A 17,246-nucleotide genomic window follows, 5' to 3' on the forward strand; every position below is an offset into this window, starting at 1 on the left:
CCAGCCATTCCATGGCCTCGGTGGGAGATTGGAGGAAAACCACCCCCCCTTGGGTTACAATGCGCAGGCGGGATGGGTATGCCATTGAATAAGGAATATTTCTATCTTTAAATTTCCTCTTTGCTTCTATGAAGGTGGCTCTCTGTTTTTGTAGCTTGGCAGAAAAATCAGGAAATATGGAGATTGTTGCGTTGTGTTTTAATGGGCCCTTTAGTCTGGCTTGGCGGAGCGCAGCGTCCCGATCTCTGCAATTCAAGATCCTTATTAGGAAGGGGCATGGGGGGGCTCCCGGCTGTGGCGGTTTTGCCGGGACCCGGTGGGCTCTTTCCACTGTAAAATGAATAGAGAAGATTTCGGCGCTCAGTAGAGATTTCAGCCAGTTCTCGGCGAATGTTTCTGGGTGGGAGCCTTCTGATTTTTCGGGTAGGCCTATTATGCACAGGTTATTGCGGCGTGACCGGTTTTCCAGGTCGTCCGTTTTGGACTGGCAGAATTCTGCTACCCGTATGGCTTTTTTAACTGCCACGGAGAGTGGGCGTAGGGAGTCTTCTGCATTGGAGATGCGGCCTTCCATTTCCTGCATTCTGCCTCTCATGTTCTGTAGGTCTTGTCCTAGCAATGAGATGTCAGACTTTATCTCTATTTTGTTAGTAAGAGAGGATTTACAGGAATTGATTGCCTCTAAGAGCTGTCGCATGGTCGGCTCCGGGGGTTGCCCCATTTCGTCTTCGGGCTCTCTTGTCTGGGTGGGTCGCGTTGCTCGCGGGGTGTGATCAGGGGTTTCGGTGCGGGCAAACTCTTTTAGCTTTTCCGCTGCCGAGCCGCTTTTGGCGCGTGTGCTCATGGTAAGGAATGTTGGTTAGTATAGTAGTTTATGGAGGTGGATGGCTCTTCCTCCCCTCCCACCTGAGTTTTGAGGTGTTATTATCTGTGGAGTCGTAGTAATTATGCATTGTAGAGACTGTTAGGGAGTAGAGGTGTTTGTCTTTTCCCCCACTTTGCGCTATGTAATATACGAGGTCTCAAGAACTGTTGTTTGTGAGATACGCCGGATAGCGCAACCAGCAGTTTGATGCGTCTCGTGCAGGATTTAGATGTTATTGGTTATAGAGTTCTTGTAGTTATGCGGTTACAATGGCCGTTAGGAGGTAGAGGTCTTTGTATTTTGATGGGGTTTAGATGTTATTGACTATCGAGTTCTTATAATTATGTAGTTACAATAACTGTTAGAGGGAAGAGGTTCCGCAGCCCGGATTGCAACTATACCAGGTTTATCCAGATCCAGACCGGTTGTGGTAGATAGGTGGGGGGCAATGCCCGTCTGTTAAGGGCGAAGGCGCAGTTTAAAGTATAGGGGGCTTTGTTGCTTGTGGGTTCAGTTACTTGTCGGATGAGTGAGTTGTATACTAAGACAGTCTGTCTCTTGCGCACTTTCCACTTTCCAAGGCGCTATCCGATAGCGGTGTAGATAGCAACGGGTGCCTCCCTGGTGGTGGTAAGGAGACTATTATTGTGGGCTATTTGCCCTGTGTGCTGTCCCAGGGGGTCAGTGTCTCTTGGCAAGTGTGTTGCCCCCAGCCTCCGCTGGATACTCAGTTATGCTACCGGCTCCGCAGGGCCGGGTCCAGAAAGCAGGATTATACAGATCAGAGTCCTTGGGGCCGTTGATTGTCCCAAATCTGTTGCAGCAGAGCGGGTCACAGGTGGATGGTAGGTGCTGCGGTCGGGGCGACCATGGCTCCTGGCGGATTAATAGCTGTCTCGCCGGCGGCTGTGCAGGATGGAAGAGACCCAGCTCGCCGGTCTGCGAGTGAGTTGGCTCCAGCAGTCAAGGTTGGCGTTCGGTGAGACGTCCGATGCCGCTAGCAGGCGGCGGGAGGAGACTGCAGGGCGGCAAGACGGCCGAGCAAGCCGCAGGTGCTGCGCGGCCCCCACAGCGGAGGGTGAGCTCCGGGGGATAGGAGGCGAGCGGCACCCCCGTCCGGGAAAGGACCGACTTCCTGTCGGGTGCGGAGGACTTCCGGTGCACGGGTGACAGGTGAAGGAGTGGACCGCGGACCCGGCCGGGGTCCCACAGCAGGAGGCTCTCGCCGGAGGACACAAAACAGACCCCTCAGCCCGCGGGGCCCGGATCAGCACGGCCCGTCCCGGTGTAGGAGACGCCGCAGACAAGCGGCAGCGGAGAATCTCGGGGCAGCCGCGATCCGTCCTCCAGTCCCGCCACGCCGGCCCGCTCCAGGGGTAAGTCTCGCTGTCCCACGGGCTGGGGTCCCCTCCGCTCAGACCGCGGTCAGACGGCGGCAGCAGGGGGGAAGGGAGGAATTGGTTCAGGCAAGGCGGCCGGGTCCCAGGGAAACTTCGCCGGGTGGGCTACGCCTGGGTAGGGGAGGGTAAACTCACAGGTCTGGATCGGGCTCGCAGGCAGGGGGTCGGAAGGGTCGCCGTCTGGCTGAGCGCGGGAAGGTAGTAGGGCGTTGGCGCCGCTTCTCTTCCTCCACGGCCCGCGAGCTTGTTGTGGATGTCAGGAGACTCTAATTGCCCCCAGCTGCGGTCCAACTCTCCTCTCAGGATCCGAGGGTCCTTAGGCGGTGTTTTGGGTCTCAGAAGTGTGTTGAGGCCAGGATTTTACAAGGATTTTAGGTTATCCCCTGGGGAGCTCTCCTCGTATGCGACTCTCCATGTTGGTCGCTAGCCACGCCCCCCCCAGCCATGTGTCCTTTAAGTAGATTAGGGCCACAATGGGTATGTTTCTGAACACGGGACAAACGGGGGGATCCATTTTGGGGTGAACGTCTTCATTCCTATGTACACTGGACAAAAAAACCTGTTTTTAAATTGACACAATTGCCAAAAAAATGAAAATCATAATTTTTTCCTTCTGCTTGGCTTAGATTCATTCAAAAACTGTGAAGTCAAAAAAGTCATCGTACCCCTAGATAAATTCGTTAAGGGGTCTACTTTTCAAAATGGGGTCACTTGTGGAGGTACTCCATCGTTTTGGTCACTCAATGGCTCTACAAGTGGGCAATGGGGACTAAAGCTCCTTCAAGCAAAATTTCTGTTCCGAAAGCCATCGGTTGCTCCTTTCATTTTGGGCCCCATTGTGCATCCAGACGTAATACTAGGGCCACAATGGGTATGTTTCTGAGCATAGGACAAACGGGTACTCATTTTGGGGTGCAAGTCTTCATTTATATATGTGTTGTACAAAAAAACTGCTTTTGAAATGACAGAATTACCAAAAAAAATGAAAATCGTAATTTTTTTCCTTCGGCTTGGCTTGGATTCATTCAAAAACTGTAAAATCAAATAAGTAATCGTACCCCTAGATAAATTCATTAAGGGGTCTACTTTTCAAAATGGGGTCACTTGTGGGGGTTCTCGATCGTTTTGGTCACTCAAGGGCTCTACAAGTGTGCAATAGAGCCTAAATCTCCTTCAAGCAAAATTTCTGTTCCGAAAGCCACCGGTTGCTCCTTTCATTTTAGGCCCCATTATGCATACAGACGTAATACTAGGGCCACAATGGGTATGTTTCTGAGCACGGGACAAACAGGGGTATCCATTCTGGGGTGCAAATCCTCATTTTCATGTGTACTATAGAAAAAATTCTTGCTTTTAAAATGATATTTGCAAAAATATGAAATTTTAGTTTTTCTCTTCTAAATTGCAGTGACTTCTAAAAAAAACCTGTGGGGTTAAAACACTCATGACACCTCTCAGTGAATACGTTAATGGGTGTAGTTTTTAAAATGGGGTCATTTGTGGGGGTATCTATAATTTTGACTCCTATGAGCCTTTCCAATTTTGGCTTGGTGTAGGAAAACAAAGTGTTCCTCAAAATGCTGAAAAGTAATGTTACATTTGTACGTCTCCTAAATGGTTTAAAAAAACGAAAGTTTTTCCAATGTGCGCCCAAAATAAAGTAAACGGATCGAAATATATATCTTAGCAAAAATGTCTATATTATGTTTGCACATATTTGAGATATTGCAGTTGGAAATGTGAAAAAAATTACGTTTTTTTTCAAAATGTTCCCAATTTTGGCGCTTTTAATAAATAAACACAAATTCTATAGGTCTTTTTTTCCGCCAAAATGAAGTACAACATGTGGCGAAAAAACAATGTCAGAATCACTTGGATATGCAAAACCTTTCTGGTGTTTCTCCATGCTAAATTGACACGTGTCAGATTTGCTAAATTTGGCCTGGTCATTAAGGCGCAAACAGGCTTGGTCACTAAGGGGTTAAGCGATTAGAAAACTGCCTGCCAGTCTCTCACTACTCTATTGAAATTCTTACATTTAGCCAAGAAGAGACTTCAATGTTTTATACCGTTGTGGTGTTTTATTTTATTTTTTTTGTTTGTTTTTCTGAAATGAAAATAAATGAAGAAACCATATATTTGACTGTGGTGGACTTGAAATATTGATTACAATTTTTCCATTGAAACGAAAAAAATATATTATTTTTTTTTCCCTTTGTCTTTCAGCCAGCTGAACGCTTTGCTTGATATTTCTATACGAGAATGCATGGTTGGTGATGTTGGCCAAAAAGGAGAGCTAAAAACGAATTGTCCTAGTATCCTTTTTGTCTTTTTATGTCCTACTTTGCTGGGCTTTGATCCCCTGGTCTGTAACAACACACTGTCTTTGGGGATTCAAAACCTGCGGGCTGTGGATGTGACCGCTCCATGCTGTCAGTTACCGGAAGTAGCTGACATCCTGGAGCGGTCGTGGGGGGCTGCGGGAAGCCCCACCCCCAACTCTCCGGTCACAAGAATCGCTGGTATCCACCTGATACCGTCAAATAAAGTTTCAGCTACCCTTATGGATTGGGTTCTTTCCCCACCTTTGGCGCATGCGCCCATTGCCAAAATGGTGGATGCAAGCGCAGGAGCTTGGGAGGGCCTGGGAAAATTAGAATCGCCTTGCTCCTGTCTTCTAGAAGTAGCCCAAAGCCTGGAGCAGTGCCCGAGGGCCGCAGAAAACGGTCCCCAGCTCTGTGATGAGCGTTATCCAACGGATAATGGCGATCACGTAAGGTGTAACAGATGATTGTAATTTGATGCTCCTTTCGGTTTTGGCCCCGTTGTGCATACAGACAAGATTAGAGCTCAATGGGTATGTTTCTGAACACGGGGATCCGTTTTAGGGTGCAAATCCTCATTTTTATGTGCACTATAAAAGAAAAACCTGTCTTTAAAATAACATATTTGCAATAATATGAAATTTTATTTTCTCCTCTAAATTGCATTAATTCCTGAAAAACTGTGGGGTTAAAATATTCATGACCCCTCTCGGTGAATACATTAACCCCTAAGTGAACACCCCATAGTATTTTTACATCCTGGCTTGCTGGGCTTTAATCCCCAAAAACATGCTCCCTGCGGGGATTAAAACCCTGCAAGCTGTGGACGTGGCTCCATGCTGTCAGCTCCCGGAGGTAGCCAATAACCTGATCCATCGGATACATCAGGGCAGCTGAAAGTACTCACCCCTGTCCTCTCCGATGTCCCATGGGGTATTGTCCTCCCGGTCTGACGGCGCCTTCTGCGCATTCGCGCTGGACATCATACGCGCCAGACGGGTAATCTAAAATCTCTCTGGCTCCCGGCTAACGTGTAGCCCAGAGCAGAGAGAGAGATCACTGGGAGTTGTTGTATGCGGTTCCCGGTCACAAGATTGCTGCTTTCCAATGGATGACAGCGATCATGTAAAGTTTAACGAAAAAATAGGTTGAAAAAGAAAGAAAAATGTTTGTTTCATTTCCCCTCACGGATCATATTCGTGAGGGGAAATTAATTTACTTACCTATAGCCTCCAGATTTATCCACAGACCTCACCACAGTTTCTGTGTGCGCGCCCGCCGCCAAAATGGTGGGTGCATGAGCCGGAGATTGCAAGGGTAATTTAAAATCTCCCTGCTTCTGGCTACCAAAAGTAGCCAAGAGCCTGGAGATTTCACGGGGGCCTACGTACTCTGTACCTTGTCACGTGATCGCAGTTTTCCAGTAGAAAATGGCGATCATGTAAAAGTTAAAAAAAGTTAGTTTCACCTCCCCTCACGGATCCAATCCGTCAGGGGAGGTGAAATTACTTGCCTAAGGCCTCCGGTGGTGATCCCTGGTGGGATCTTTATCGGTGGACCTTTCTCCAACTTCGGCGCATGCGCCCATCTGCAGGAAATTTAAAGGCTCCTGGGTACTACAACCGAGGGTCGCGTTAAGTGGTCCCCAGTCATGTGATTGCCGTTACCCATAGATAATGGCAATTTACGTAAAAGTTAAAACACAGTTGAAGTTCAATGCACCTTTTGGTTTGAGCCCTGTTGTGCATATGGACATAATATTACGGGCAGAATGGGTATGTTTCTGAACACGGGACAAACATGGGGATCCATGTTTTGGGGTGCAAGTCTTCATTCATGTGTGTGCTGTACAAAAAACCTGTTTTTAAAATGACACTATTGCCAAAAAAAAAGATGATTGTAATTTTTTTTTTCCTTCTGCTGTGCTCAGATTCATTCAAAAACGGTGGGGTCAAAATACGCAGTAGGCCGCTAGATGAATGCGTTAAGGGGGGTCTAGTTTTCAAAATGGTGGCATTTGTAGGGGTTATCCAACATTTTGGCTGCTCAAAGGCTCTACCAGTGTGCTATGGGGCCTCAAACACCTTTAAAGGAGATGTCCCGAGGCAGCAAGTGGGTCTATACACTTCTGTATGGCCATAATAATGCACTTTGTAATGTACATTGTGCATTAATTATGAGCCATACAGAAGTTATAAAAAGTTTTATACTTACCTGCTCCGTTGCTGGCGTCCTCGTCTCCATGGTGCCGACTAATTTTCGCCCTCCGATGGCCAAATTAGCCGCGCTTGCGCAGTCCGGGTCTTCTCCTCTTCTCTATGGGGCTCCGTGTAGCTCCGCCCCGTCACGTGCCGATTCCAGCCAATCAGGAGGCTGGAATCGGCAGTGGACCGCACAGAAGAGCTGCGGTCCACGAAGACAGAGGATCCCGGCGGCCATCTTCAGCAGGTGAGTATGAAGACGCCGGACCGCCGGGATTCAGGTAAGCGCTGTGCGGGTGGTTTTTTTAACCCCTGCATCGGGGTTGTCTCGCGCCGAACGGGGGGGGGGGTTTAAAAAAAAAAAACCCGTTTCGGCGCGGGACATCTCCTTTAAGCAAAATGTCTGTTCTGATAACCATCGTCTGCTCCTTTTGGTTTGGGCCCCGTTGTGCATACGGACATAAGAGTAGGGCCACAGTGGGTTTGTTTTTGAACACAGGACAAACGGAGGTATTTTTTGGGTGCAAATCCTCTGCACCACAGAAAAATTCTGTCTTTTAAATTGCATATTTGCAAAAATACGAAATTTTATTTTTTTCTCCTCTAAATTGCATTAATTCCTGAAAAGAAATTTGGGTCAAAATACTCATGACAACCCTCAGTGAATACATTCAAATGTGTATTATTTTTTTTGTAAAATGTGGTCATTTGTGGGGGTATCTATCATTCTGACACCTATAAGCCTTTTTAATCTTGGCTTGATGTAGGAAAACAAAATGTTCCTCAAAATGTTGATAATCAATGTTAAATTTGTACAACTTTTTCTAAATGGTTAAAAAAAAAAAGGGTGTCCAGAATAAACAGATGGAAATATATATATATCTCATCGAAAATTTGTACAGTATGTTTGCACATATTTGAGATATTGCAGTTGAAATGTGTAAATATAACATTTTTTTCAAAATTTTCCCAATATTGGCGCTTCTAGTAAATATACACAAATTCTATTGGTCTATTTTTTACCACCTAAAGCAAGTACAATATGTGGTGAAAAAGCAGTATCAGAATCACTTGAATCTGAAAAACCTCTACGGAGTTATTCTGTTTGTCAAAGTGACACGTCAGATTTCCAAAATTTGGCCTGGTCATTAAGGCGAAAACAGGCTTGGTCACTAAGGAGTTAAAGCCTGTCCTGACAATCTCCTTTTCTTCTTCTTTTTTTTTTTTTTTTCTTTTTTTTAACTCCTCCGACATGTCATAGCTTGCCCCTGATAAAAAGAAAAAAAAATCTAAACTGCATAGTTCGGAGGGTCCGTCACAGATGCAGCTCAAAATACATGACATGCAATGCTTTTTCTTCAATCCAAAAGCCGGGCAGCTGGGCAGAACGGACCCCATTATAGTCAACAGAGACAGAACTGTTTGGTGGCGGTGATTTTTCCTTTCCTGCTCCTTAAACGGAGCAGGAAAGCGGTATCCCCAATGCAGGTGTGAAAATACCTTTATATCCTCATTTACAGCACCTTTTTAGAACCTTTCCCTTCAAAGTTCAATAGTTTGTGCAGCAGACCTCATTACTTACCATGGTACTGTTACAATGAAGCCGCCATTAGGTTATCGGTCATGATCTCTACAAGCCCTATAGCACATAGTAACATAGTTCGTAAGGCCGAATGAAGACATTGTCCATCTAGTTCAGCCTGTCTATCCTCCTGTGTTGTTGATCCAGAGAAAGGCAAAAAACCCTAAGAGCAGAAGCCAAATAGCCCTTTTGGGGAAAAAATTTCTTCCCGACTCCCTAATGGCAATCAGACTGTTCCCGGGATCAACCCCTAATAGTTCCTACCTGCCTGTATACCCAGATTAACAATTAACCTAAGATTTATAACCTATAATATCCTTCCTCTCCAGAAAGACATCAAGTTCTCTTTTTTAAAGTCCTCTATGGATTTTGCCATCACCACTTCCTTAGGCAGAGAGTTCCACAGTCTAACTGCTCTTACAGTAAAGAACCCCTTTCTATGTTGGTGATGAAACCTGCTTTCCTCTAAACGTAGCAGATGCCCTCTTGTTACCGTCGTCGTCCTGGGTATAAACAGCTCATGGGAGAGATCCTTGTATTGTCCCCTCATGTATTTATACATAGTTATTTGATCACCCCTTAGCCGTCTTTTTTTCTAGAGTAAATAATACCAATTTGGATAGCCTCTCTCTGTATTCCAGTCCCTTCATTCTATGTATTAGTTTAGTTGCTCTTCTTTGAACCCCCTCCTGTACTGTAACAGCTTTCTTGAGCACCGGTAACCAGAACTGTGCGCAGTATTCCATGTGGCGCCTGACTAGTGCCTTATATAATGGAAGGATAATGTTCTCGTCCTTCGCCCCTATACGTCTTTTAATGCACCCCAAGACTTTATTTGCCTTTGCAGCAGCTGACTGGCATTGGTTACTCCAGTTTAGTCTACAATCCACTAGTACCCCCAGGTCTTTTTCCATATCACTTTTCCCTAGCGGTACCCTATTAAGTGTATATTGGTGACATCCATTTTTGCTGCCCACGTGCATATCCTTACATTTTTCAACATTGAACTTCATTTGCCATTTTTCTGCCCAAGCCCCCAGCTTATCTAGGTCCGTTTGTAGCCGTACATTGTCCTCCGTTGCATTAATTATATTGTATAATTTTGTGTGATCTGCAAATATTAATATTTTGCTGTGCAGGCATCTATCAGGTCGTTGATAAATATATTGAATAGAATGGGGTCTAATACTGAGCCCTGTGGCACCCCACTAGCGACTGTGGCCCAATCAGAGTACGAACCATTTATTACCACCCTCTGCTTTCTATCATTGTGCCAATTCTTTACCCAATTACACACGTTTTCACCCAATCAGTCTCATTTTGTATATTGGCCTATTATGAGGCATGGTGTCAAATGCTTTAGAGAAGTCCAGATATACGAGATCAATAGATTCTTCCAGGTCCAGCCTAGAGCTTACTTCATTGTAGAAACTGATCAGATTTGTCTGACATGAGAGACCCTTCATGAACCCATGCTGGTGAGGAGTTATTCCGTTGTTCTCCTTGAGGTACTTGTTGATGGCGTCTCTCAGAAACCCCTCGAAAATTTTTCCCGTTACTGAAGTGAGACTTACCGGCCTTTAGTTACCAGGCTCACTTTTGGTCCCCTTTTTGTAAATTGGAACCACGTTGGCAATGCGCCAATCCAATGGTACAACACCGGTCTTGATAGTGTCTAGAAATATTAGCTATAGCGGCCTAGCTATCTCATCACTTAGTTTCCTTAGTATCCTTGGGTGTAATCCATCTGGACCTGGCGATTTATCGATTTTAATCTTCTTTAATCCGTTCCGCACTTCCTCTTGCGTTAGGTATGACATATTTTGTGAGGGGTTCCTTTTATTCCCCTGCATCTCGTGTGGCATTTCCTTTTTGTTTGTGAATACGCTTGAAAAGAAACTATTTAATAGATTTGCCTTCCCTCCATCATCTTCAATGATTTCTCCTGCATCATTTGTTAAAGGGCCAGTGCTCTCCCTGCAAATCCTTTTGCTGTTAATATAGTTGAAAAATTGTTTCGGGTTGTTTTTGCTCTCTATGGCGATCAGTCTTTCTGCCTCCTCCTTGGCAATTTTGATCTTATCTTTGCATATTTTGTTTTTTTCCCTGTACGATTTTAGCGCTTCTTTGCTGCCGTCTTGCTTTAGTAGTTTGAACACTTTCTTTTTTTTGTTTATTGCCCTTCTTACCGTCTTGTTGAGCCACATTGGTTTCCTTTTAGTTGAGATTCTTTTATTTTTAAAGGGAATGAACTGCTCACATGAGGTGATTTAGGATCCTTTTAAACTTTTCCCATTTATCCTCTGTACTGATATTTTTGAGGGTCTGGTCCTACTTAATGTTACCGATAGTAGATCTAAGCTGATCAAATTTTGCCTTACCAAAGTTGTGTTTGTCGCTCCCTGATAAGGCTTCTTATTGAATGACAGCTGGAAGTTGATTATATTGTGGTCACTGTTCCCCAAGTGCCCCTCAACCTGTACCCCCTTTATTCGGTCCGGTATGTACTCTCAAGAATTTATCACCCCTGTGAGATTTGCAGGTTTCCTTCTCCCATGTTATATCTGGATAATTAAAGCCCCCCATGATAATTACTTCATTGCGGTTTGACACGCCTTCTATTTGCCTTAATAGTAAGTTTTCAGTTTCTTTTGTTGCTTTTGGTGGTCAGAGATTCCACCTGTTCATCTCCTACTCCTATATCTTCCCGTAGTCTCGGCTTTAAGTATGATTTAATGTACAGACATACCCCTCCCCCTTTCTGGTTTCTTCGGTCTCTTCTGAAGAGTTTGTACCCCTGTAAATTCGCCACCCAATCGCACTTATCATCCAGCCATGTTTCCATTATTCCGACTATCATAATTTTCATCAGTCATTCTCACTTCAAGCTCACCCACTTTACCGATCAGACTTCTTGCATTCGTGATCATACAATTTATATCTTTTTTTTGTTCTTTAAATTTGTTTTGTTGCTATTCATACTAATGGCTGATCTAACAGTTCTAACTGTACTAACCCCATCCCCCATTCCCCTTGCTTAGACCCGGGTCGCTAGCCACACTGGCTACCCCACTATTTCTCATTTTGCCCTTCACCCAACCCCCCCAGTCCCTAGTTTAAACACTCCTCCAACCTTCTAGCCATCTTCTCACCCAGCACAGCTGCACCCTCCCCATTAAGATGCAGCCCGTCCCTACGGTAGAGCTTGTAGCCGACAGCAAAGTCAGCCCAGTTCTCCAGGAACCCAAATCCCTCCTTACACCAACTTCGAAGCCACTTGTTCACCTCCCTAAGATCCTGCTGCCTTTCTAGTGTGGCTTTAGGTGCAGGTCATCTCCCTGCCGTTCAGAGGGCATGTTGTGTCTCCTTCTGCCTCGGCGCGCTGCTACTGGCGTCTGATGTCACTTCACTCAGACGCACATATTACACTTGCCATTCCTCTTTCCTGCTAGTACACTTCTACATATTGCTTGAAATGGCAACTAGCAAGTTCCCTCACAACCAACCTAGATCTCAAATATGTGCAAGCATACTGTACACATTTTTAATAAGATATATATTTCAATCTGTTTACTTTATTCTAGACGCACATTTGAAAAACTTTTATTTTTTTTTTAACTAAACGTACAAATTTAACATTGATTAGTAACATTTTGAGGAACCTTTTGTTTTACCACACAAAGCCAAGATTGCAAAGGCTCATAGTTGTAAAAATGCTAGATACCCCCACAAATGACCCTATTTAAAAAAAAAACCAAAACAACACATCTTAATTAGAGATGAGCGAACACGTTCGGCTCCGCCCCTTTTTCGCCCGAACACCGAACTTTGCGAACACTTCAGTGTTCGGGCGAAAAAGTTCGGGGGCCGCCGTGGCAGCGCGGGGGGGGGGGGGTGCGGCGGGGAGTGGGGGGGAGAGGGAGAGAGAGAGGGCTCCCCCCTGTTCCCCGCTACTGCCGCGCATCTCCCCGCCGGCACCCGGACACTTACGCGCGAACACTGCAGTGTTCGGCAAAGCCGGTGTCCGGGTGCGGATGTGTCCGTAACGGACACGTTCGCTCATCCCTAATCTTAATGTATTCAGTGAGGGGGGGGGGGGGGTCGTGAGTCTTTTGACTCCAGAGTTTCTTTTTTAAGAGTTCATGCAATTTAAAAGAGAAAAAATAAAATTTTCTTATTTTTGCAAATATGTCATTTTAAAGACGGGTGTTTTTTCTAGTGCATATGAGAATGAGGATTTGCACCCCAAAAGGGATCCCCCTTTTTGTCCCATGTTCAGAAACATACCAGTTGTGGCCCTAATCTTATGTTTGTATGCACAACAGGGCCCAAAACTAAAGGAGCAGCCGGTGGCTTTCAGAACAGACATTTTCCTTGAAGGTGATTTAGGCCCCATAGCACACTTGTAGAGCCCTTGAGTGGCCAAAACGACAGAGAACCCCCACAAATGACCCCATTTTGAAAACTAGACCGCTTAACAAATTCATCTAAAGGTGTACTGCATATTTTGACCCCACAGTTTTTGAATAAATTTAAACAAAACAGAAGGAAAAAATTATGGTTTTTATTTCTTTGGAAATTGTGCCATTTTAAAAACCGTTTTTTTTGTACAGCACACATATGAAAGAAGACTTTTACCCCAAAGTGGATCCTCATGTTTGTCCCGTGTCCAGAAACATACCCGTGGCCCTAATCTTATGTCTGTATGCACAACGGGGCCAAAACCGAATGGAGCATCAAACTTCAGCTATTTGTAAACTTTTACGTGATCGCCATTGTCTGTTGGATAATAGTGACCGGTCACTGCTCCAGGCTCTTGGCTCCCTTTAGTAGCCAGAAGCAAGGAAATTTTAAATTTCCCACGCCCTCCCCAGCTTCTGTGTTTCCGTCCCCTGAAAGGTCTGCGAAAAAGGATCCTGTCAGGGGTCATCACTGGAGGCCTTAGTCAAGTAATTTCACCTCCCCTCACATATCAGATTTGTGATGAAAGGTGAAACTTGAACTTTTTAAAACTTTTACGTGATCTCCATTATCCATTGAATAACAGCGATCGCGTGACCAAGAACTTCATACCATGACCCCCCCCCCCCCCCCCCATGAAATCCCCAGGTTGTCGGTCAAGGCAGGGAGATTCTAATTACCCCGGCAATTAATGGCTTTTGCGCATGCTTCCGCCATATGGTCTTTGGGCGCGTGCGCAGAAGCTGGGGTAAGGTCTGCGGATAAATCTAGGCCCTTAGGTACCTAATTTCATCACCCTTCACAGATATGATCTTTTTTTTTTTTTTTTTTTCCTCTTTAACTTCTGCATGATTGTTTTTATCTATTGGATGAAAGCGATCATGTGGCCGGGAACCACATACAGCAGTCCACGGTGACAGCTCCCTGCTCTCGACTACTCATACTAGGTGCGAGCAGGGAGTTTTGAAATTTTCTGTCCCTCTGCACATGACGTAATGATGCCGGCATCAGGTCCTGGAGGTCCAGAATGTCGCGGGACATCAGATGATGGGGTTGAGTATCCTCAATTCCCTTTATAGTTCCCGCGCCCACGCCCTCTTGACAGCTCCAGGATGTCAGCTACCCCCGGTGACTGACAGGATGGGGCTGTCACTTCCACTGCCTGCAGGGCTTTAATCCCCGGGGGCAGCATGTTTTTACAGCCTTGGCGATTAAGGCCCAGCAAACCAGGACGTAAAAAGTCTATGGGGTGGTCACTAAGGGGTTAAACTGTGAGCACTACTTGTCATGGTCTGTGTCCAGAGCAATAATGGGGTCAATGGAGTAAATGTGTCCTTGTGAACTTATGCACCAAGGCATTGTCATGCTGAAAATTGAGAGTAGCCTTTTTTACTATAAAATTGTAGGCAATTTTTATTCTGTAGAGCAGTGGTTCTCAAAGTGAGCACTATTGCCCCCTGGGGGGAGTTTTTATATAACATAAAGGGGGCGGTAGGGTGGCGTTCTGTGTTTGCTTTGTTGATTTATTTTTTAATTTTTGTCTAGTAACTATATTTTTCTAAAAATTAGTAGTGATACCTCGGTTTTTCATCGATAATTCGTCCGAAAACAATCGGTGAAAATCAAGGCAATTATTTCCATATGAATCACTTACATGTAATAGGAGTTGTGTGCAGCCTGCACACCTCTATCATATAATCTATGACTTTTATAACTCCACGACTCCACGCTGTATTCCATAATGCCGCTTATTGGCTGAAACTGCTTTAAACTTTCACTAGTGTGGGTCTCTGGGAGTTGTAGTTTTAGTGGATTCCAGGTGTCTTTTTAGAACACTGATATAAACTACAACTCCCAGAGACCCACACAATTGAAAGTTTCAGCTAATCAGCGGCATAATGGAATTACAGCGGGTTAAGTTGTTCTTTAGTTTATCCAGTGTAATTGATCTGTAGCGGAGTCATGGAGTTATAAAAGTAATACATCATTATATGATAGAGTGACATAAGCAGTGCATTCTCGAAGCATACTTTATAAAAATAGCTGAGAAGAAATGCAATCAATATTCAAATGAATACTTGAAATACGGATTCATCCCTTTTCCTACAAACTGACAGCTTCCCTTGTGCCCCATTTGTGACAAGGCATTTTCAAATGAAGCCGGCGAGACTGAGCGATCACCTTGCAAAAATGCATTCAGACAAAATGGGTAAGCCTATGTCATTTTTCCAAGGTTTAAAGTCAGTTTGAGAACTGCAGCACTGTAGGCAAGCTATTTGGAAAATCTGCTCTCATTGCTGACAAAGGCCCCCTTGCTCCCTATAAAGTCTCTTTTATTAATAGTGCAATGTGGCAAATCACACATTATTGGGGAAACACGTGTGTTACCCGCAGTTAGAGATTGTCAGTACTATGCTGGGGCCTGACGCATGTGCCATAGTGAAATTGATTCTATTGACTGACACTGTTTCAAGAAGAATTAATGAGATGGCTCCTGATGTGGAAGAAACGCTTTTGGATGTGTTAAAGAACACAGAATTCGTAATGCAAATTGACGAGTTAGAGACAATCAAGCATTGCTGCTAGCTTGCGTTTGTTCCATTAATCGGAATGAACAGGTAGTGGAGGAACTGTGGACCAGAAATTAAACCACTGACAAGAAAGGCTCCTCTTTTGTATATAGAGTGGAAGAATTTTTGGAAGAAAAAAAACCTCCCTTTAACAAATGTACTTGCCTGTGCAACTGACGGAGCTCAATGATTGGGTCGATATCGCGGATTTATAGCCCATTTAAAATCTATACCTGGCATAATGGCAGTCCACTGTGTGATCCATCTGCAGCACCTTGTTGCTAAACATTTATGTGAGAAATTGCATGATTCTCTACGCTATGTAATTCTGTTAACAAGGTAAAAGCGCACTCTTAGGAACTAACTTCTTTTCTGCAAGCTCTGTCAAGATCATGACGAAGAATTCAAACGTCTACTCCTACACACTGAAGTGAGGTAGCTGTCAAGAGAAAAGCGCTTATGATTCTTCTACGAACTGTTTGACACAGTAGTCGAGTTTCTTCGGGCCATTGACCTAAGCCTTGGTGATGCAATCAAACTACGACGTCTTGACATTACCTATATCACAGACATATTTGAGAAACTCGATGAGGTCAACACAAAGCTACAAGAAGACAAAATGAATTTCATTAAGGCTAGAGGAATAATCTTTATTCATTGACAAACTAGACCTTCATACCAATAACCTGACTCGACGCGAGCTTTGTCAGTTTTCGAGTCTTCAAGAAATTGCACGCGAAGACTGAGACAAACTTCAAGATGCAAACTTAGACTTTTTTTGCTTACACCTCAAACAAGCCAAAGACGACCTGCAAACTAGGTTTCATGACCTATGTACCCTTGAAAAAACAAAGTTGGTACTCAATCCAGTTGATCAACTTGAAGCACGATAGCGAAGCCCAAGCACTTTTCCAACAATGTAGCTATGACTGTTTTTGGATGAAAGGGAAGAATTCCTATCCTATTCTGTGGCAGGAAGTTAAGTTGCTTGTGTCAGCTGTTCCATCTACGTACTTAGGGAGAGGGTCTTTCAGCGAGGTTCAGCTGCTCCTGACAACAGCGAGAAACAAACTTCAGATATGTGTAAGGGGCAACTTGAGACTGTGGTTGATGGTGATACAACCAGATATCACGCTGCTATTTCCCTCCATACATCTCGGCTGCCGACTGTTTCTTACAGCTGACACCTGCGGGCAACACGCCACAGATTAGGGCTGTTAACCCATTAAAATGCCACTGTCAATTTTGACAGCGGCATTTAAATCCTCGAACGATGAGATTGCAGGGAGCCGTGCAGGTGTCATGGCAGCCAAGAGCCTTCTGAAAGGCCTCAAGGCTGTCTTGGCAGTATGCCTATCAAGCCATCCCCGTGGGTGGCTTGATATTCTGCCTGTCAGATTGCAGTATGATGTAATGCTGTTGCGCCCGGCCAAACCGCGGCTGTATAGAATTGCGTTTGTTAACTCAATCCTATGCAGGCTTCCAGCGACGGAAATCCCGCCGCGGAATTTCCGCCCGTCTGCAGGCGTCCTAAATCTTCTGCAATAAAACCTGTTTATTATTGTATCCACATTTAACCTGTTTTTAAATATTTAGCACCTACATTTTAGCAACTAAAATTTAGCTGACTAAAACTATTCCTTTGGTAATTTTTAGAGACAGTTGTCAGGCCTCACATGGAATACTGTATACAGTTCTGGACACCGGTGCTCAGGAAAGATGTAGCAGTGCTTGAGGGGATTCAAAGAAGGGCAACTAAATTAATAAATGAAACGAGGGGACTGGAATACCCAGAGAGGCTATCCAAATTGGGAGTATTTACCCTGGAAAATAGACAGTTAAG

The 17,246-nt window shown here is 44.7% G+C and overlaps 1 protein-coding gene across 9 annotated transcripts in view; it reads left to right on the top strand.

Annotated features, from left to right (window-relative positions):
- The window catches only part of TBCE (tubulin folding cofactor E), a 193,279-nt gene that overhangs the window by 32,734 nt on the left and 143,299 nt on the right, over positions 1-17,246 (top strand). For 8 of the 9 annotated variants that reach the window (XM_066596011.1, XM_066596009.1, XM_066596008.1 and 5 more), the window contains one exon: positions 4,492-4,580. The exons of the other annotated variant lie outside the window; for it this stretch is intronic. In XM_066596011.1, coding sequence (XP_066452108.1) covers positions 4,492-4,580 — 89 coding nt within the window. The remainder of the gene's footprint in view (positions 1-4,491; positions 4,581-17,246) is intronic. 9 annotated transcript variants of the gene reach the window in all.

The sequence above is a fragment of the Eleutherodactylus coqui genome, chromosome 3 (assembly GCF_035609145.1).
Source record: "Eleutherodactylus coqui strain aEleCoq1 chromosome 3, aEleCoq1.hap1, whole genome shotgun sequence".
Lineage (NCBI taxonomy): Eukaryota > Metazoa > Chordata > Amphibia > Anura > Eleutherodactylidae > Eleutherodactylus > Eleutherodactylus coqui.